The sequence below is a fragment of the Suncus etruscus genome, chromosome 2 (genome assembly GCF_024139225.1).
Source record: "Suncus etruscus isolate mSunEtr1 chromosome 2, mSunEtr1.pri.cur, whole genome shotgun sequence".
Classification (NCBI taxonomy): Eukaryota; Metazoa; Chordata; class Mammalia; order Eulipotyphla; family Soricidae; genus Suncus; species Suncus etruscus.
In genome coordinates, this window is record NC_064849.1 from 121,075,896 (window position 1) to 121,097,376 (window position 21,481).

Below are 21,481 nucleotides of genomic sequence, written 5' to 3' on the forward strand. Positions count from 1 at the left end.
TGGATTCAGGCCTAATGTTGAGGTTTTTGATTCACTTTGATTTGACTTTATTGATGATGCCTTTCTTTGTGCTTATACACAGGCTCATAAGGGTTGCCTTCCTGACCACAGTGCTTATACATAATTTTTCTTTTTCTTTTTCTTAACTTGTGCTTCTCAACAAAGGATGCACCCTTTAGTTACTGGTTTATGAACAACTTTCTGTAGTGCAGCAGGAGATTGCACGAGATAAAAGGGATAATAGGTGATATAATTGCCATCTGTGAGCTGGGTGCATGTGTAGATAGCAACAGTAATTGAACTTCAGGTCTATTTCTTGCAAGGAGGTGCTTCAGTCTTTGAGCCAACTCCTGGTCCCCATTAACTCTTATTTTTCTAAAGGGAATGAGTAATATTTATGTCACTGTCTGAAATAAATGAAACCAAATTTATGTTTAGGATGCTATTTAAGAATGTCATTATATTAGAATATTTTCCTTAGGCATGACAGGAATCTTAGAGTTTAGAATCATCTTTAATAGGAGTTTAAATAAAAAGCTTTTGGGTTCTGATTTTCAAAAAAAGTCCATTTATCAAACTTACTACTTTCTTCAATGCATTCTGATTTCTTCTGTTTTCTCTTTGAAATCACAACAGATCAAATAATGTCAACTAAAAAGTATGAAATAAAGAAGAAATAGGGCAGAAATCTTTTATTATACTTTTATTTCCTTGTTTATTATTAGAAATAAAAGATTTAGCAAAGAAGCAGATAGTCTCTAAAGGAGTAAAAACAAGTCTTTGTAGATGGTGTCTTTTTGGATAGTGTGTGTGTGTGTGTGTGTGTGTGTGGGGAGAATCAGTATTGCCCAGGGTTTAGTTTAGTTCTCTGCTTAGGGATCACTCCTGGTGGGGCTCAGGGGAACATATGGGGGTTCTGGGAGTTGAAATAAGGCAAGGGGCTGACCCACTGTAGCATTTTCTCCCTCTGTGACTTGTTAAATCTCTGAACACTTGAGGCCTGATTTGCTGTTACTTATCTGTCACTAGGTATTGTCCTAGTTCAAATGCTTACAAGTACTGTTAGACATGTTGTTTAGTAAAATGTTTATATGCCCTTACTAAGCTGATGCGGTAGTATATACTTATATTGATAACATTTTTCTTAGTAGTATTGCTGTGGTACTCTGGGGCTATTCCTTTCCTCTGTTCAGAGTGCTTGGGAACCATAAGTAGTACCAGGATTGAACCAGGAGTCACTGTATGCAAGGCATCTTATGTCCTTTACTGTCTGGACCTGTCATTGGAGTTTTTGATAGAGAAAATTGAATTTGGATAATTCTTTGGGTAGAATGGTCATTTTAACAATACTGTTTCATCTTCATTGAATTTTGGGAGGTTATAAGACCAGGACATACATAATTTTTATTTTAAAGATTGCTCAAAATGTCTACTAGAAATGCTACCTGAAGCATATCAGACTGTCTCTGTGCATTTGGAATGCTATTCTCTTCCTAACTTACACCTTGCTTTGCACACTCAGCTCAATTATTTCTACACTTTTAGTTTTATTCTGAACTTATTACATAAGCTGTTATATCACATGATTTTTAGTAATTTGTAATCTTGTAGTATTTGAAATCCTCTATTAAATTATAATTGACATATTCCAAATTATAAAGAAGAGGTTCTTGATCATTTTTGCAAACCCAGGAAAACATTTGACTTAAAAGGTTTTTGCCTGGGGCTGGAGAGATAGCATGGAGGTAAGGCGTTTGCCTTGCATGCAGGTCATTGGTTTGAATCCTGACATCCCATATGGTTCCCCGAGCCTGCCAGGAGCAATTTCTGAGCATGGAGCCAGGAGTAACCCCTGAGCGCTGCCAGGTGTGACCCCAAAAAACAAACAAACAAACAAAAAAGGTTTTGCCTGCTTTTCTACAATACTATTTACAAAAGTCATTGTTAAAAGACAACTTGCCCTCAGTCATATGGAATGTCCACTGTGAAATTTAGTTAAAACATGAGAGATACTTTGTTTTACTAGGTTTTAATTGTTCTCTTCAAAGTAATTAGAAACACTAGTCTGGCCTGGAAACTGCCATGTTTGGGTATTTTCACTACTCCTTCACAGCTGGAGGTGAGTAGGCAAATCTCTGCTCCTGGCTTTTCATCTGTGTATTGGGATTCAAACATGAATGTGTATATTTAAAGTACCTCAAAATAATGGTAAGCATGTAATCAACTAACAAGTATTGGAAATAGCTTTTATCAGATGATGTAATTTTACAGGGCAGGGGAGAGCACAGACTCCCACTGTCAGAAGCCAGATCATTTCGTTGTTGTGATGTTTGAATGTTAGGAGAACAAAACAAATATATTCATTCTACCTCATCCTTTGGGCATTTTTCTCAAGAAATGATTATTTAAAGAATATACTGTTACATTTTTGATGTTCAGATGATTTAGCCACTACTTTTTATCTTCAACAGATAGACTGCAGCTGACCCTAAAATTATAGTTAACTCATTTTAGAAGAAGAATCATCATGCTATGGAAAATTTTTATAGTGTATAGCAATACCCTATGCTTTCATTATGGCTATATTTTCATATAAATGTTGTCATAGCTAAACCTTTATGTTGACATGAAATCGTAGAAACTACATTTTGTTATTTAATAAATGGCCCAGAATTCTGGGAATACTTAATATAATTAATAAATTATTTGTTTCTTACATAAAGGATGACTTTAGGACAATAGTGCCCTTATGATTATACTTGAAAGCTGAGAGAGTGCTGAATTTTTTTGACATTTTTCTATTCTCAGAATTTCACTGAAGCTGTAATAATAGTTATTGTTAGCTCATTATTTTCATTTTCAGTTCCTCTTCATACTATTTCTTAACATAGGATAGTATATAACATTTATAATATGTTTTTGACTAAATGTCGACTGTTAAACTTATCTTTGACAGTATCTGTAAGTAGCTTCTTTGTTCTCTGAAATAGAAATTACAATGTTATGAAAATTGGGTAGAGAGCAAGATGTGCTTTAGGAGCAAATATTTAAGAGCAAAAATATCCTTTATTGTAGTCTATGAGTAGGAACACTATCTAGATGAAACAATTATTCTAAAAATATGGAAACTTTATTAAGGATTTTAAAAAAAATTGAAGTTTATTGATATATATAACTTGCCATTTGGGGTTTAGAAACGCTATTTTTTTATCATGGTCTTATGTGATAATGATCTAAATTGTTTTCATTCATTGTGATAGACTTATTTAATATAGGAAAAAAATTTTTATCATCCCACAGAATTTCTAAAAATTTATTTATTTGCTTTTCTTGTTTGATGTTTAATTCTTGGGGGCATCACATCCTGCTGTGTTCAGAACTTACTCCTGGCTTTGTGCTCATGGATCACTCCTGGTAGTGCTTAGAGGACCATATGGCATGCCAGGGATCAAAACTGGGTCAGCAGAGTGCAAGGCAAATGCTTTACCCAATGGACTACTGCTCCAGCCCCTTTATTTTCTTATTTATATGTTTCAGAATTCTTTTTTTATTTTTAAAAATTTCTGTTATTTACAGTGGCATTTATTTATTTTAATAATATATTTAGGCACCATGATTACGAACATTTTTGTAGTTGATTTTCAGTTATAAGAAACACCCCCCCCCCTTCACCAGTGCAACCTTCCCATCACCATTGCTCCTATCTTCCTCTTCCCCCACCTTCTGTCTGTATTTGAGACAGGCATTCAATACAGGAAAAATTTTAATGTATTGATTATAATAAGTAAAATTACCTGCTGCATGCTTTTAGCACAAAATTTGAGGACAAGAACCTCAAATGAGAGCTATAAAATTATTTTGGCTGTTATTTTGCATAGGCATGATAAAAGCTGGGGAAATAAAAAACTCTAAGCCTAGGTAGGAACAGGGTTGCCTTTCCCAAGAAGCATTTGTTTCAACTGTAGGCGTTTAGACAATCTTAAGTTTTGCTAAACTCCAGAGAGTCTTCTAGGTCCTGAGAAACGTTCTCATGAATGCTGTTGTAGGCATAGTACTAGATAGAGTCCCTGGGTTCTCACAAGTCCTATGTTATTGCCAGGGAATCACAAAGAATGCCAGGTTTACAAGTCATTGCCAGGATGTCACAATTTGTTGCCGAGGTGGTTCAAAGCCTATTCATGGACTCCTTGTTCTCAGGGTGGCACAAAGCCTGTCCTTGGTTCAGCTCTAGTACCCAAATCTCAGAGCATTTGAAGCTTACGTAAAGTCAGTATGATAGATGTTCAGGGGAAATGACCCACCTGATTCATACAAATTTTGGAGTTCCTATACTTAATAGAAAGGGATTCCTGTCTCACCTAAGATTCCCCCATTTTATTGAGTCTATATAAAAAGAAAAAGGATAATGCCACAATGTACTATTGGGGTACAAGAGAACTATGGCTAGGTTGTAGCGTCTATACCTCAAATCGTCTCTCTATAATTCCTGATACATTGGTAAACAGCAACACTATTCCCCAAGAAATACCTAAAAAAACACACATATCCCCTATTTTCTGCTGAACAAGTTAGAAAGAACAATACTGATCCCCAAATAAAGAAAAAGCACACATAAAGAAATACACATAGTCCTCTGAATTGTTGAATAAGTCCAAGGTTGGTAGAGTCCATAATATTGCTTCAGCTAATGAGGTAATTTCAGTTGTTGGTAGTCAAGGAGACCATGGAAATGTCTTGCAGCTGCTGATATCTGAGCCAAGGCCTACTCAAGAAGGCGGTTCTGGGATGAGCAGCAGTCCACAGTGATGAGAGGTTAAAGGATATGGGAAGGGCGCAGGCTTGTGGGTCTGGGGTGATCTTCCAGAGCACAAATGGTTGTGAACTGTAGGGATACAGAGGTAAATAGGGAGAACAATAAATCTGGAATAAGTGAGCATGGAGAAAAATAGAAAAGGTTTTGCAGAGTTGCAGGCGAGGAAGGGTGAAGGTAGAACTGTGTGCAATACACAGACATTGTTTATGACACAGATGGATATTAAACTAACAAAGCTGGCCACCACACACATGCACATAATAGATCAATCAATATGTTACAGCTGTAAAATGGACCTTTTGAGGATGGTAAATGGGGATGGGCCAAAATGCTTCATAAATATAAAGCCAGCAAGTAAGGTGGTAAGGAAATTTTAGACTTGGCTGTAAAAAGGATCATAGATTACATTATGCATACATCGTACTTAAAACCTACCGACTTTTCCATATCCTGTCTTCAGCATATCACAGTAGCTTTTTCTGAAATTTGCTAAATAATTGTATATTGAGCACTGTAACAAGAGTCTAGTTTATTGAGCATTGAATTACAGGTCTAGTGTCCAGATTCCTTTCATGCAGGATTCTGTGAACAAAAACATTAGGACATGATTACAGAATACTTAAAATGAAAATAGGTTGCCAAAACATTCTCATAATAAGCACTATAATAAGAGTTTATAATATCCAAGTTCCTTCTCCAAAAATATCTGTGGACAAAATCATTAGGACATTTTTGCAGTCAATCACTTTGAAAATGATTAGTTAAGACATTCTTATAATGAGCACTGAATAGAGTATAGAATATAGAACACTGTAATGTGCATTTTTCCTCCCTAGACCTCTGTGAACAGAAACATTAGAAAGTTATTGCCGATATCAGTTTGAAATTAAGTTGCTAAAACACTTAAGTGAGCACTGAAACAGGAGTCCATGACATCCAAATTCTTTCTACAGAGATATCTGTGTGTAAAAGAATTAGAACATTATTGTAGACATCTATGAAAGGCAATTAGTTAAACACCTTATTTAATTTATGCAGCGTATCCATTGCTATAAGTTCCGTTGAAGTATAAAAGAGGATATAAGCTACTGAAGATTTCACAGAGGTGGGGATATCCAAACCTTTGTTATCATCAAACTTAAACCAGAGTTGTCTTGTTGCATCTTACAATAGGCCATGTAGTGACCTTTGTCTATTTCACCATAATGATTAAAAACAGAAAATAAGTTGTATTTTTTAGAGTTCTTAGAATCAATAACATACTGTGACAAATCAAGGTTTCCTAAAGAGAAGTCCAGGTAGGCCTAATTTTTGCTTATGCCTGTCCGCATAGGAAAAGCATTTCAGACGTATTAAAATCACAGGTGGTAATATCCAAATTTCTATCTTTTTTAGAGAATCCTGCTGCATTCTACAGCGACTACAATAATACCTGTTATTGTCTGTCAGTTTTTCTTCTTTGGAAAATAACTTGAGGCAATCCTGTAGTGTACATTTACTTGTGAGTGCTAATGGCAAAGATAAGTGAATGAAAGTCTCAAGTGTCTGAGACTTTTTGTGACAAGTGAGGCACTGGACAGTGGATTTGAACTGGCTTGAAAAAGTTTAATAGGGGCCGAAGAGATAGCATGGAGGTAAGGCACTTGCCGTGCATGTGGAAGGATGGTGGTTTGAATCCCGGCATCCCATATGGTCTCCGGAGCCTGTCAGTAGTCATTTCTGAGCATAGAGCCAGGAGGAACCCCTGAGCGCTGCTGGGTGTGACCCAAAAACCAAAAGCAAAAACAAAAACTAACAAGAAAAAGCTTAATAGACTCATTGAGCTGCTTGTATCTCTGCCAAGCATGCTCCTCAGATTTTAAGTCATCAAGATCATCATTATTTTTCTTTTTATGTCTTTTCTGCCTATCAGCTTTATTTAGGTCTTCATAGAAATCATTCATCAGGAATAGAAGTAGATCATATGAATCTTATTGTCCACGACTTACAAATTGGTCATTATTAATTTTCCCAATGGTTATCTTACAGTCTTTGGACTGATATGACTGTGTTGTCCTCCTCACAAAGCTTTCATAATTTTGCCAAATCCTTCTGCCACTTTACCTTTATGTCTCAACAGATTTGTCCTGTTAAAGTCATCTTCATAATGGTTTTGATGAAAATAATGAGCCAACTATGGAGAATTACACGGGCACTGTAAAACTTCGCTCATGTCACAAGTGTTTCTAAATTACAAAGTCCAGTGAGCACTGGACCATCTTCCTCTAAGACAGAACCAGCATTCTGAATCTGGTCACTCCTAATCCCCATACTCTGTCTTAATGTGATATGTCAGCTTGTTGTCCCTATTACCCATTGGGTTGTAACTGGATTTGGGGAAGAGCAGAAATCTGTAGCTTGGTTTCATCATTTGTGAGAATTCTGCTTATGACAAGGTATAGTGGGACCTAGAGTTGCTTTGTGGCCTGCCATCTGTAGAAATATAAGCATATACTTTTCCTCGAATGAGGAGATTACTACCTATTCTTTTTAAATTTTTACCCAATTAAGTGAGTTAACCTTTTTTTGAGGCTGTGCATCTTCTTGAAAGTGTCTTTCTGCAGCTGTGTGGGACTCTTTCTCCATGGGATAAATTCAAGAAGTTTAGTAAAAATAGTGTTAAGAATAGAAGATCAGTTGGTGGCATGCCCCTTTTCCTGTATTTTAATAATTAAGTTTTGAGGGTTCTCTGAGCATGTTCAAATATGCCTTCTCCCTTTGGGTTATGATATTACAGTTCCCACCTTTGGCGGAAAACTGGAAAACAAAAGCTTTGTTACTTTCTCTTTTTCTTTTTTTGGTTTTTGGGCCACACCCGTTTGACGCTCAGGGGTTACTCCTGGCTATGTGCTCAGAAACCTCCCCTGGCTTGGGGGGACCATATGGGACGCCGGGGGATCGAACCGCGGTCCTTCCTTGGCTAGCGCTTGCAAGGCAGACACCTTACCTCCAGCGCCACCTACCCGGCCCTCTTTTTTTTTTTTTTAAATACACAGAAGGTGGAAATGTGAGGCACTCCTTCCCCATGCCCTAACCTTTCTATTTGAAATGTTAATATCACCTGGATGGTCAGGCCTGCCCACACCTGGGATGGGGGGAGGGGTTACCTTGAATAAAGAATAATAGAGTTTGGCTGGGGGAAGGGAGGATGAAGGGGTACAGATTGATTGTTCCACAGACCTCAATCAGGAAAGGGGAATCCCAGGGAGGATAGGAGATGCTGGTCGGGTCGTATTTCCCATAATAAGTAATCCACACAGAAATGAAGGTTTCAGCAGACAAGGAAAACTCACACAGCAAGCTGTTCACCCACAAGCCAGTCGCCCAACCATGCTGAACCACAAGCCTAGATGATAGCTCAGCTCATCAGCTTTTCTGCCTCCTCTTTATTCATCTCCAAAACCAAAACCAAAACCCTTACCCTAGGGTGGGAGGGTAAAAGGCAGTGGGAACAGAGATACTGAGGGGAATTATTTCAGATGCCTCTATTTACCTCATATCTCCACCGTTTTAAGTCTTTTAAAAATTAAAACAACATGGAAGATAAGTTATAGGCCCTGAAAAGACAAGGTAAAAACTAAGCTAAATAAAAAAACAGCAGTTTATATAGGCACATCAAAAGGAAAATTGTAAAGAAAAAACTTTTAGGCCTATAAACAGGGTGTTCTTATATTATCCAAAAACATGTGTCAAGGAACCAACTACAGGCTCCAAACAAGAGTATTTCACAATCCCCAAAGTACATTCTGTAAGGTTCAAAAAGTCTTTGTAGACCAGATGACAAAGCTGGAATTCAGAGATCATAAGGGATGTGTTTGATTTGCCATTCTTTGCAGAATGATTGAAAAGTTTTACTAATGTAGGCTGGGCCATTTTCAGTTTTGATAGTATGGAGAAAGCCTATGACAGAGAAACATTGTAAAAATGAGCAAACAGCCTTAGGTATTTCAGAAGTTATAGGGACAGCCCACATAAAACAAGAATAAATGTCAACTACTATATGGGTTGTTAGGAAAAATGATTAACATGTGTCTAATACATCTACCACAAATAATTTGAAGACTTCGGGAATTAGCTCCAACTACTTGTGGGATACATTTCAAAGGGGTGCAAATATTACATGCCCTGACAGTTTGTCTGGTTTGCCTCCATGGAATGTGATAATGAATATAAACTACATGTAATGTACTTGGCAGTGCTTAAGGTCTTACTTATGACTCTGCTCAGGGATCTTTCCTGGGGATGCTTAGGAAACCATATATGGTGTTGGGAATTGAATGAGGATCCACCTTGTGCAAAACACACAGCTTAACTCTTACACTATTTCTCTGACCATTGTGTTTTTGTTTTTGTTTTCTTTTTTTGGTTTATGGGTTACACCCGGCAGCGCTCAGGGGTTACTCATGGTTCTACGCTCAGAAATCGCTTCTGGCAGGCTTGGGGGTCCATGTGGGATGCTGGGATTCGAACCATTGTCCTTCTGCATGCAAGGCAAACGCCTTACCTCCATGCTGTCTCTCTGGCTCCTATTGTGTGGTTTTATTATGTGCTACATTCTTCCTGGTTGTCTCTATTTCACATGTTTAAATACATTGAATCATTAGATATTTTAATTTTCATGAAGCAGTCTCTTCTACTGCTGGACTAAGTCTCCTGCTGTGTTGGTCTTTTCTGAAACTTCTAACTTTTTCTTCTGTTCTTGATGATCTAAGGTTTGATAATGATGTGCCCTGATTTAGTGTTCTTTTCATTTACTGTACTCTGCACTGCTTAGTTTGCCATCCTCTTAGCTTGGAAACTTTTTGAAATGTAGCATACTGTGTGTCTTCTTTGTGAAGAAATACTAGTTATTCATACCTAGAAATCTGTCTAAATATAATTTAAACCACTCTGTTTTCCCCTGCTTTCCAAAGGTTTTTGACTCTACTGGTTTTTATACTTTTGTTTTTGATTGGGGCTAAGGGGAGAAGACATAATAATATAAATTGAGTTGCTTCTTAGCTTTCTTCATTGTACACTTAGGTTTCAACTCAGATTTGATGTCAGTTGTGGGTGTCCCCTCCCCCAACTTCTTCTTTATCCCACCTGAATGATCAGAACTGCCCACACCTGGAATAGGCGGTTAGAGGATTCTGCATAGGGGAAGAGAGGGGATAAGAAGGAAAGTTAGAGAAGTGTGAGAGAGGCGAATGGCAGAAGTGAGAATCAACAGCGAGATTCAACAGAGACATTCAGCATCAGATTCAGCATCAGCAAGTGAGCATCATCAAAAAATCAGCAGCAGTAGCATCACCAAAGGGAGTTAGTCAGCCAGGTAGCCAGTTAGGAAGCCTGGAAAAGGAGCTTAAAGGGAGACAAAGGCTGAGAGAGTTAGAAGGAGTAGAGAAGTAGCTGCTAGGAAAAGGCTTAGTATGGAGGCCATGTGAGGAGGTGTGCATGGTGATAGGGACTGTGAAATAAAGCTGGTTGACTCCTGGAACTTCATCTAACTGCTTTGTGAATCTTTCTGCCCTCACCCTGCAACCTTCACCAGGCCCTGGCTGTAGGAGCCCGGTCGAGCCCAGAAAGGCCTCACCATCCCCACTCCAACTCTAGGACTCATTAATTAATATACTAAAACAACTGTCAGTTATCTCTTGAGATTTTCTCCTTGTAATTCATTATTGTTTTTAAATTTATTGAAAATTACCCCATCTCTCTTTAAACTTTTAAAATATTAGTGGAATTTTAAGGGAAGTCCTCTCAAGTAATAGTGCTGTTAATCATTCCCTTTTATATATATTGATGAACTGGACCAAATGAATCAGTGTTTGTGTCTGGTGATGTGATGCTACTTGAAACCAGTGGCCTTCAGGATAGTTTGAAGGGTTTCTGATCACACATGGCAATTCTGTAACATGTGATACTAGGTTCAGACTCAGGTCCTTGAGCAGTCAAGGTATGTGTCCTTGAGCAATCACTCTACTTTAGGAGAATTTTTAGGAGGGCATTAGGTTACATGTGTGCTTAATAAGAATCTAGTTTTACTCTAAATTCATAGATAAAATATTGTCTCTTAACATCTTCCACTGAGAATATCTTAGAGGTAGCTTATCTGTTTTTCATCTTTATTTTAGATCTAATTAAAGAAATCTGTATTGAGGTTAAAACTTAATTCCATTTCGTTTTGAATTAGGAATTGTATCTTGTAATTCTATATCTGAGATAGCACAGTGCTTGGTTTACAGTAAAATTTGTTTTCTTTTTTCCTTGGGGGGGGGCACACCTGTGCTACTCAGGGGTTACTCCTATCTCTTCACTCAAAGATCATTCCTGCTTATTCACCAGGGTTCAACCACCGGTTGGCCACGTGCATGGCAAATGCCCTACCTGCTGTGCTATTCCAGCCTTAAAATTTGGATTTTTTTTTTTTTGCATTTTTTTCTTTATTTAAACATCTTGATTACAAATATGTTTGGGATTAGGTTTCAGTCATGTAAAGAACACCCCCCTTCATCAGTGAAACATTCCCATGACCAATGTCCTAAATCTCCCTCCATCCCACCTCACCCCCACCTGTACAATAGACAGGCTTTCCAGTTCCCTCATTCATTCACATGACTATGGTAGTTCTCAGTGTAATTATTTCTATAACTGAACTCACCACTCTTTGTGGTGAGCTTCATGAAGTGAGCTGGAAGTTCCAGCCCTCCTCTCATTGTCTCTGAGGATTGTTGCAAAGATGACTTTTATTTTTCTTAAAACCCATAGATGAGTGAGACTATTCCTTGTCTCTCTGTCTCCCTCTGACTTATTTCACTCAGCAGTATAGACTCCAAGTACATCCATGACTTCATCTCCTAACGGCTACATAATATTCCATTGTGTATATGTACCACATTTTCTTTAGCCATTCGTCTGCTGAAGGGCATCTTGGTTGTTTCCAGAGCCTGGCTATTGTGAATAGTGCTGCAATAAATATAGGTGTGAGGAAGGGGTTTTTGTATTGTATTCTTGTGTTCCTAGGGTATATCCCTAGGAGTAGAATAGCTGAGTCAAATGGGAGCTCAATTTCCAGTTTTTGGAGGAATCTCCATATCGCTTTCTATAGAGGTTGGACTAGTTGGCATTCCCACCAGCAGTGGATAAGAGTTCCTTTCTCTCCACATCCCCGCCAGCACCAATTGTTCTCATTCTTTGTTATGTGTGCCAATCTCTGTGGTGTGAGATGGTATCTCATCATTGTTTTGATTTGCATCTCCCTAATGATCAGTGAGGAGGAGCCTTTTTTCATGTGCCTTTTGGTCATTTGTATTTCTTTTTTACCAAAGTGTCTGTTAATTTCTTCTCCCCATTTTTTGATGGGATTAGATGTTTTTTTCTTGTAAAGTTCTGTCAGTGCCCTGTATATTTTGGATAGTAGCCCTTTATCTGATGGGTATTGGGTGAATAGTTTCTCCCACAGAGTGGGTGGCTCTTGTATTCTGGGCACTATTTCTTTTGAGGTGCAGAAGCTTCTCAGCTTATTGTATACCCATCTGTTGATCTCTGCTTCCACTTGTTTGGAAAGTGCAGTTTCCTCCTTGAAGATGCCTTTAGTCTCAATGTCATGGAGTGTTTTACCTACGTGTTATTCTATATACCTTATGGTATCAGGTCTGATATCAAGGTCTTTAATCCATTTGGATTTTACTTTCGTACATGATGTTAACTGGGGGTCTATGTTTGCTTTTTTGCAAGTGGCTAACCAGTTCTGCCAGCACCACTTGTTGAAGAGTTTTTCCCTGCTCCACTTAGGATTTCTTGCTCCCTTGTCAAAAATTAGGTGATTGTATGTCTGGGGAACATTGAGAACTCAAGCCTATTCCACTGATCTGAGGGCCTGGCCTTATTCCAATACCATGCTGTTTTGATAACTATTGCTTTGTAGTACAGTTTAAAGTTGGGGAAAGTAATGCCTCCCATTTTCCTTTTCCCTAGGAGTGCTTTAGCTATTCGAGGGTGTTTATTGTTCCAGAGAACTTCATAAGTGTTTGATCCATTTCTTTGAAGAATGTCATAGGTATCTTTAGAGGGATCGCATTAAATCTGTACAGTGCTTTGGGGAGTATTGCCATTTTAATTATGTTAATCCTGCCAATCCATGAGCAGGGTATGTGTTTCCATTTCCATGTGTCCTCTCTTATTTCTTGGAGCAGGACTTTATAGTTTTCTTTGTATAGGTCCTTCACGTCTTTGGTCAAGTTGACTCCAAGATATTTGAGATTGTTTGGCATTAATGTGAATGGGATTGCCTTCTTGACGTCCATCTCTTCCCTATCATTATTGGTGTATAAAAATGCCACTCATTTCTGTGTGTTAATTTTGTAGCCTGCCACCTTGCTATATGAGTCTATTGTGTCTAGAAGCTTTTTGATAGTCTTTAGGGTTTTCTAAGTAGAGTATCATGTCATCTGCAGACAGTGAGAGCTTGACTTCTTCCTTTTCTATCTGGATTCCCTTGATATCTTTTTCTTGCCTGATCACTATAGCAAGCACTTCCAGTACTATGTTGAAGAGGAGTACTGAGAGCAGACAGCCTTGTCTTGTACCAGAATTTAGAGGAAAGGCTTTTAGTTTTTCTCCATTGAGGATAATATTTGCCATTGGCTGTGGTAGATGGCTTTAACTAGATTGAGAAAGGTTCCGATTTCATTTCCATCTTGCTGAGAGTTTTGATCAAGAATGGGTGTTGGACCTTATCAAATGCTTTCTCTGCATCTATTGATATAATCATGTGATTTTTATTTTTCTTTTTGTTGATGTTGTGTATGATGTTGATAGATTTACGGATGTTAAAGCATCCTTGCATTCCTGGGATGAAGACTAGTTGGTTGTAGTGTATGATCTTCTTGATGATGCATTGGATCCTATTTGCCAGGATTTTGTTGAAGATCTTTGCATCTGCATTCATCAGGGATATTGGTCTGTAATTTTCTTTTTTAGCAGCATCTCTGTCTGGTTTAGGTATCAAGGTGATGTTGGCTTCATAAAAGCTGTTTGGGAGTGTTCCGTTTCTTTAATTTCATGGAAGAGCCTGGCTAGGATTGGTAGTAGCTCCTCTTGAAAGGTTTGAAAGAATTCATTAGTAAATCCACCTGGGCCTGGGCTTTTTTTGGGGGGGGGGGGGCAGATGTTTGATTACAGTTTCAATTTCCTCAATAGTTATGGAGGTGTTTAGATATGCTATATCCTCCTTACTTAACTGTGGAAGGTTATAAGTGTCCAAGAATTTTTCCATTTCTTCTAGGTTCTCGTGTTTAGTAGCATACAGTTTCTCAAAGTAGTCTCTGATTACCCTTTGGATCTCTGCAAGATCTATCGTGATCTCCCCCTTTTCATTTCTAATACGGGTTATCAGGTTTCTTTCTCTCTCTCTCCCCCCTCCCCTCTCTCTCTCAGTTTTGCCAATGGTCTATCAATCTTCTTTATTTTCAACTTCATTGATTTCTGCTTTCAGTTTTGTTATTTCCTTCTGTCTCCCTATTTTTGGTTCCTTTCGTTGGTCATTTTCTAATTTTATGAGCTGCATCATTAAGTTATTCAGGTATGCCCCTTCTTCCTTCCTGATGTGTGCTTGTAAAGCTATAAATTTTCCTCTCAGGACCGCTTTTGCTGTGTCCCATACATTCTGGCAGTTTGTGTCTTTATAATCATTTGTTTCCAGGAAAGTTTTGATTTCTTCTTTGATTTCATCTTAGACCCACTGGTTGTTCAGTAGCAGGCTGTTTAATTTCCAATTGTTAAAGTTTTTCTTCTGTGTGGCTTTGTAGTTCATGTCTAATTTCAGAGCCTTGTGGTCAGCAAAGGTAGCCTGCAAGATTTCTATCCTCTTGATTTTATGAAGGTATGTTTTATGTGTCAGCATGTAGTCTATCCTGGAGAATGACCCATGTACATTGGAGAAGAATGTGTATCCAGGTTTTTTTGGGGTGGAGTGTCCTATATATATATATATATATATATATATATACTAGTCCTCTTTCTTCCATTACTCTTTTCAGGGCTAATATGTTTTTGTTGAGTTTCAGTCTGGTTGATCTATCAAATGTTGACAGGGCTGTGTTGAGGTCTCCCACAATTATTGTGTTGTTATTGATGTCTTCTTTCAGATTTGTCAGTAATTGTATTAGATAATTTGCTGGTATATCATTGGGCGCATATATGTTTAATAGTTTGATTTCTTTCTATTGCACATATCCCTTGATTAATACATAGTGTCCATCTTTGTCCCTTACAACTTCTTTGAGTATAAAGTTGGTGTTATCAGATATTAATATGGCCATCCCTGCTTTTTTAAGGGTGTTGTTTGATTGGATGATTTTCTTCCAGTCTTTGATTTTGAGTCTGTTTGTTCTGACTATTCAGGTGTGTTTCTTGTAGGCAGCAGAAGGTTGGATTTATCTTTTTGACCCATTTTGCCACTCTGTGTTTTTTGATTTAGTTCATTGACATTGAGGCAGATGATTGTCATAGGATTTAATGTCATCTTTGTAGATAAGTTTGCTGTGCTTGTTTAGTCTCTCTTGTCTTAAAGTAGACCTGTCAGTTTTTCCTTTTAGGCTGGTTTTACATCTGTGTAGTTTCTGAGCTGTAGTTTATTCATAAAGCTATGTATCCTTCCTTCAAACCTGAACGTGAGTCGGGCTGGGTGCAATATTCTCGGTGAGACATCCATTTCATTCAGTCTTGTCACAATATCCCACCACTGTCTTCTGGCCTTGAGAGTTTCTTGTGACATATCTGCTGTAAGTCTTAGGGATTCTCCTTTGAATGTAATTTACCTTTTTGATCTTGCTGCTTTCAGTATTCTATCTCTCTGTGGGATTTGTCATCATAACGAGGATGTGTCTTGGAGTCTTTTTCTTTGTATCTCTTTTGGCTGGTACTCTTCGGCCATGCAGGACTTGATTGTAATCTTTAACTCTGGAAATTTGCTTTAGATCTTGCTTAGGTGTATAGAATATTGCTATTCATTGGTGCTATTTGGTGGCATTGGCATTGTTTCTAAATGCTTTGGAAACATATTTGATTGTTAAAGTGTTATGCTATTTGCATTTAATGACAGATCAAAACTGCTAAGAGCTCTCTGATTCATGAAATAATCTTGTACAGCAGTAAATACTGTCTCAGTCACAGATTCTGATAATCTTGGAACACATTGTTGGAAAGGGAAACCTACTCTGAGGCTAATGCTTGTCTATATCTTTTTCAATTAGTGCTGGTTTTCATTCCTACTTGAGTGGTGGGAATTCACAGCCTGGTGGATTCACTTGTGGACCTCATTGCAGCTCCGTAATCTCTCATTCAATAATAAAGCAAAAGTAGATAGCAAAAAGGTCACACTCCACTTTGAAACTTAAAGTCTCTGTCTTTGTTATAAGGAAACTGATCTTATGTAAAAGTAATTTACATTTCAGAATTTTTACCTCTAAGTTAATGAGTGGGTGCCCTTCCTGCAGGGACACCCCAATTAAGATGTGGCTATTCTTTCTTGGAGGGAGACGCAAACACAAAGACAGGAAGACAGACAGACAAAAGTGGGAACAGATTTCAGCCAAGACTGAACCCAATTCCAATTTATTGAAACTCAAGGCCTGGCTTTTATTTTTTTTTGTGGGCATAGTTCTGCTTGTACCTATAGAACAGGCATAACAAGATCCATCAGCAAATGAGATAATATGCAGATAATGAGATCTGTCTGTACTAAGTCAGGATAAACTGATAATGGAGCCTATCTCTGGCCTGTGGGGTATACAAGTTAATCCTTGAGGCTACCTGTTTTGCTTATGGCTCTCTGTTTGGTGCCCTTAAGTAATTTCTCAAGACTGCCTGCAGGTGGGATATAAGGTGACCTTAAATGTTTAATCCTTGAGGCTACTTGTTTTGCTTATGGCTCTCTGTTTGGTGCCCTTAAGCAACACTTAATTTCTCAAGGCTGCCTGCAGGTGGAATATAAGGTGACCTTAAATGTTTTACAATTCCTGAGGTTACCTGCTTTGAGCAGTCACAAGGTCCTTCATTTTAACTAAGTATTCTGCCTGTCCTAAGAAGCTCCCTACATTATTGTTCATGATTGAACATTAATATATAATTCTAATTATCTAGCATATATGTAACATGCCCATTTTCTTTCCAGTTTATTAATACATTTAAATGCAAATTTACTTTTGAATGTTGGGTACAATGTCTATCTTCCGTTTGACTTTTTGTTTTGTTTTTTTGTTTTTGTGACACATCTGGTGGTGCTCAGGGGTTACTCCTGCCTCTTTGCTCAAAAATCACTCCTGGAAGGCTTGGGGATCAGATGGGATACCAGGAATCGAACCTGGGTTCGTCCCTAGTCTGCTGTGTTTAAGGCAGGGGTCTCAAACTCGTGGCCCGTGGGCCACAAATGGCCCTCCGTACAACATTTTGTGGCCCTGCCCTAGAGGAATCTTTTTTTGTTTTGTTTTGTTTTAGTTGTTTGGGTCACACCCCCCAATGTTCAAGGCTTACTACTGACTTTGCACTCAAGGATCACCCCCACTTTGCCTCCTGTGGCCCCATGTAAATTGAGTTTGAGACCTTTGGTTTAAGGCAAACTCCTTGCAGCTGTGCTATCTCATACCTCCCTTTGACTTTTAAAAGCCAGACTTTTTATTTATTTTATTTTTTATAATTATCTTTATTTAAACACCGTGATTACAAATATGATTATAGTTGTATGATTACATTCATGTAAAGAACACCCTCCTCCCCATGCACCTCCCCCCTGGAGTATAGAGGGAGGGGGGAAGCCTGAGGACCACTAAGAGTCCTCCTGAACTCACTACTGGCCATCTGAGCTGGCACCCAGGGTTCAGCCAGAATTTTTAAAGTTTGCACTTTATTTTTTTTTCTTCACACAGTGTTAGGGTGCTGGCTGTATTAATGCAACATTTTGTAAAGTTTGATAGTTTAAAATGCAAAGATAAGAGTGAGAATTATATTAAGAGCATAACCGTTGTTGTTAGAATATAGTTATAGTTAAGTGGGTCTGAAGTGATAGCACAGCAGATTGGACACTTGCCTTGCTTACAGCTGACCCAGATTTGATCCCTGGCATCCCATATGATTCCCTGAGCCTGCCAAGAGAAAAAAAGAAAAAAGAAAATATAGTTAAGTTTAATTCCATGTAAAATGTATATCTATTTCCCAGTCTTTACATCACTTTTCAGTTAAAATGTATTACTTTGTAAAGTTATCTTTAGTGCTTGATTAGTGTGCTGTGTGTTCTCAAATGTCTGTGTGATATTAAATGTCATTTTTGCCTAAAACAGTTATTTGTGTTATTTAGTATTACCTGTGTCTTTTTTATTTTTAGGTTGTGGAAAATGCTCTCAAAGTAAATCCAGTATTAGGTCCACAAATGTTTCAACCTATTCTACCCTGTGTTTTTAGTGGCATTTTAGAAGGGGAGGTAAGATTTTCTTTTTCTTTTTTAAGAGTTTCTTTATCTTCTTAGAGTAGTTTTAGGTTCTAGGTTTTAATTCTAATTACTCACCTTAATTAAAATGAATAAGGTGAAGTTCACCTTAATTTATTACTAGACAATTTTGAAGTAAATTTTAGATAGTTAAACATATCTTCCTTTTTTTCTCTACATAAAAATATACTGTTTACTTTGATAAGTCATTTCTTTCAGTCATGTGGATACATATTTTACACAAAGTAAAGGAAGAGAAAGTAGTGCTAGTTTTTCTTGTTGTTGTTTTTGTTTTTGTTTTTCGGGCCACACCCATTTGAAGCTCAGGGGTTACTCCTGGCTAAACGCTCAGAAATTGCCCCTGGCTTGGGGAGACCATATGGTACACTGGGGGATCGAACTGCAGTCTTTCTTGGCTAGTTCTTGCAAGGCAGACACCTTACCTCTAGCGCCACCTCGCCGGCCCCAGTAGTGCTAGTTTTTAAAGAGACTGCTAGTTAATTTCAAAGTAAGTTCTTAAAATAGATCTGTACAATTGTATGGTAGAAGCTTTTAAATAAATACTAGGTATTTTTCCTCTATTTCTGTATACACATGTAATTAATTATATGAGTATATGAACCATACACACATAATGCCTGTATTATAGTTTGATAGATACTTGGTTAGTCAGAATTCAGTAAGATACAGGCCCTTTATTAAAGAAAATGCAGTATGAAAGATGTTGTTATTCCATAGCCCTATTGATTCTTTGTTGTGTATTGTTTATAGTTGTCTGTAATTTTTCCTTGACATAGTTTTGCATATGTTATATTTTAATTGTACAGAGATATCCGGTAGTGATGTCAACATATCTTGGAGTTTTGGGTCGAGTCCTGCTGCAAAACACTAGCTTTTTTTCTTCACTTCTTAATGAAATGGCACATAAATTTAATCAGGAGGTAAGAAGAATCAATTCACTTAAATAAATGGTTGTTTTTAAAGACTTGCAGTATTTAAACTTCAATTTTATATATATAGTAGTTAAATGTACCTAAATACAGGAGAAGATAGCAAAAGAGTAGCAATTGAAACCTTTATAATTTTGCTGTCAAATAGTTTTGTTCTGTTTAGTACATAGTTTGTAGAAATAAATAATTAAGAGGCCCTTTGGATGGAGCTGGATGGTGATGGGATGAATGGAGGGGCCTTTTTCTGCAGTCCCAGGCTATGTGGCTTCAACCCCCACCAGCCAGCAGGTCTGCAAGTTCAGGAGAGCTGTGAGTAGAAAACTCACAGGCAGGCTTCAAGGTAGATCATCTTTATTTGCCCTGTCCAACATGTAGGGCCTATATTATAACCATTTATGCTGGATCCTTATTCAGCCCTGCATTCTAACTTCTCTTTCAGCCATCTCCTCTCCTCCTACTTCTCCATCCTGCAAATCCCCTTTTGCCCCTGAAGCCAAACCTTTTGTAACCTCCCCAAGACCCCTCCTAGAAATGAGAGGGTCTTTCTTGTAGGTAAGATTTTTAAATAAAAACAAAAGAGCATAAATAAGGGAGGCATCAAGACCAAACTGATGCAAGACTACTAAGTAGTTGGTTAGAGACAGAGGGGACCACATATTCTAGCCACCCTGGGGGTGAGGGAAGAGGAAAAGGGAGGTAAGACAAAAACGGAGGTGTAGGGAGGGCAATTTGGGGATGGGAATCCCCCCTGATTTTATGTAAATATGTACCTAAAATATTATTGTCAACAATATGTAAGCCACTATGATCAAAATAAAAATATTAAAAAAAAAAAAAAAAGAGCATAAGTTATCCTTTTTACCCCAGCTTCCGCCTATAGCTAAAGGTGGGTATTATTTCCAAAGCAACAAGGTTTAAAGTGAAAATTAACTTATTAATATTAGCCTTTTCCAAAAACGTAACTTTTCTGCAAAATACACCATACACCTGTAACTTAAAATTTTCTTAATGCTTTCTACCAAGCACTATCCTGGAACTTCCTTGTTCCTATACCTCTTAATGCTATATAAAATCAAGCATTTTATCCTGGAACTTTCATGTTCCTATATAACCTTTACCTACACACAATTACAAGATTATTTATACAGAACATACATTTTAAAAACAGGCTAATAGATCAAAATACACAGTAAAATATATTTGCAATTGAGAACATAAACTATGGAAAACAATAAAGCACATTTAAATTGGCAAGAAAATGACTTAAATCAAGAGATACACCTGAAACAAAATTAGATGCAGGCGGTTTGAAATGAAATTTCTTAGTTGGGCTTTACTGTTATTTCTTCTCCTTTTTAAAATTTTTATACCACTACCTAATTTTATCCCATCACCAACACCAATTGTCCAGACTTTGTGTAAAATCTGTGGGCTTCCCATTTTATCCCTTCACCTAAAACCATTTGTCCAGATGCTGGTCTTTTTCCAGGCCACTCACCACATGGCTTACTTCCATGGAGTCCCAGCCCCACAGCTGGATCTGGGGCTGGGTCCTAGCGCGCCCGCTCTTTTGCCCGTTGAACGGCAGGAGCTGGACCAAAGCGGCTGCATCAGGAGGGGTGGAGCAGTCTCTGCTCCGCTTTTCAGTGAGTGATCCCTGCTGCTGCTACAGCTGCTGTCTCCGCAAGCTTCTCAGCCACAGTTTTTCCACCAGGCTTGTCTGGGTGTACAGAGTTTAAAGTGATCCAAGCTAAAAGTCCAGTCCAAAGTTTTCAAAGTCGAAATCCATTTTTCATGCTGTAGGTCATAATTCAGTAAATCAGTCCAGTTAGATAAACTTTTTCTTCCTGATCCATTTCCAATCAAGGACCTCCATCAGTCTTTTAGTAGGCCGAGGTCTTTGGAAATAGGTCATTTTGCAACAAAGTCTCAGTCCTAGGCCTCCGATGGCAGTGATCCAAGTTTTCACCTCCCATGTTTTACTGGCCCTTCTGCCCCCATAAGGGGTCTTGGCCATCTTTGAAAATGGCTCCACATGGTGGCCCCAAAGTTTTGGGCTCACTCCAGCTGAAAAGAGCCAAAATCACACACAGGAACAAAAATCTCACCATGATTACTGTCCTCTTGGGTCTGGAGTTCAGATCCATGTTCAGGGCACCATTTGTAGTATAAAATAATAAAGAGGCCCTTTGGATGGAGCTGGATGAAGGTGGA

The 21,481-nt window shown here is 38.1% G+C and overlaps 1 protein-coding gene across 1 annotated transcript in view; it reads left to right on the top strand.

Moving 5' to 3' along the window:
• Nucleotides 1-21,481, top strand: part of IPO11 (importin 11) — a 192,584-nt gene that overhangs the window by 107,423 nt on the left and 63,680 nt on the right. Inside the window, 2 exon segments of the mRNA XM_049768835.1 lie at nucleotides 18,216-18,311; nucleotides 19,145-19,258. Coding sequence (XP_049624792.1) covers nucleotides 18,216-18,311; nucleotides 19,145-19,258 — 210 coding nt within the window.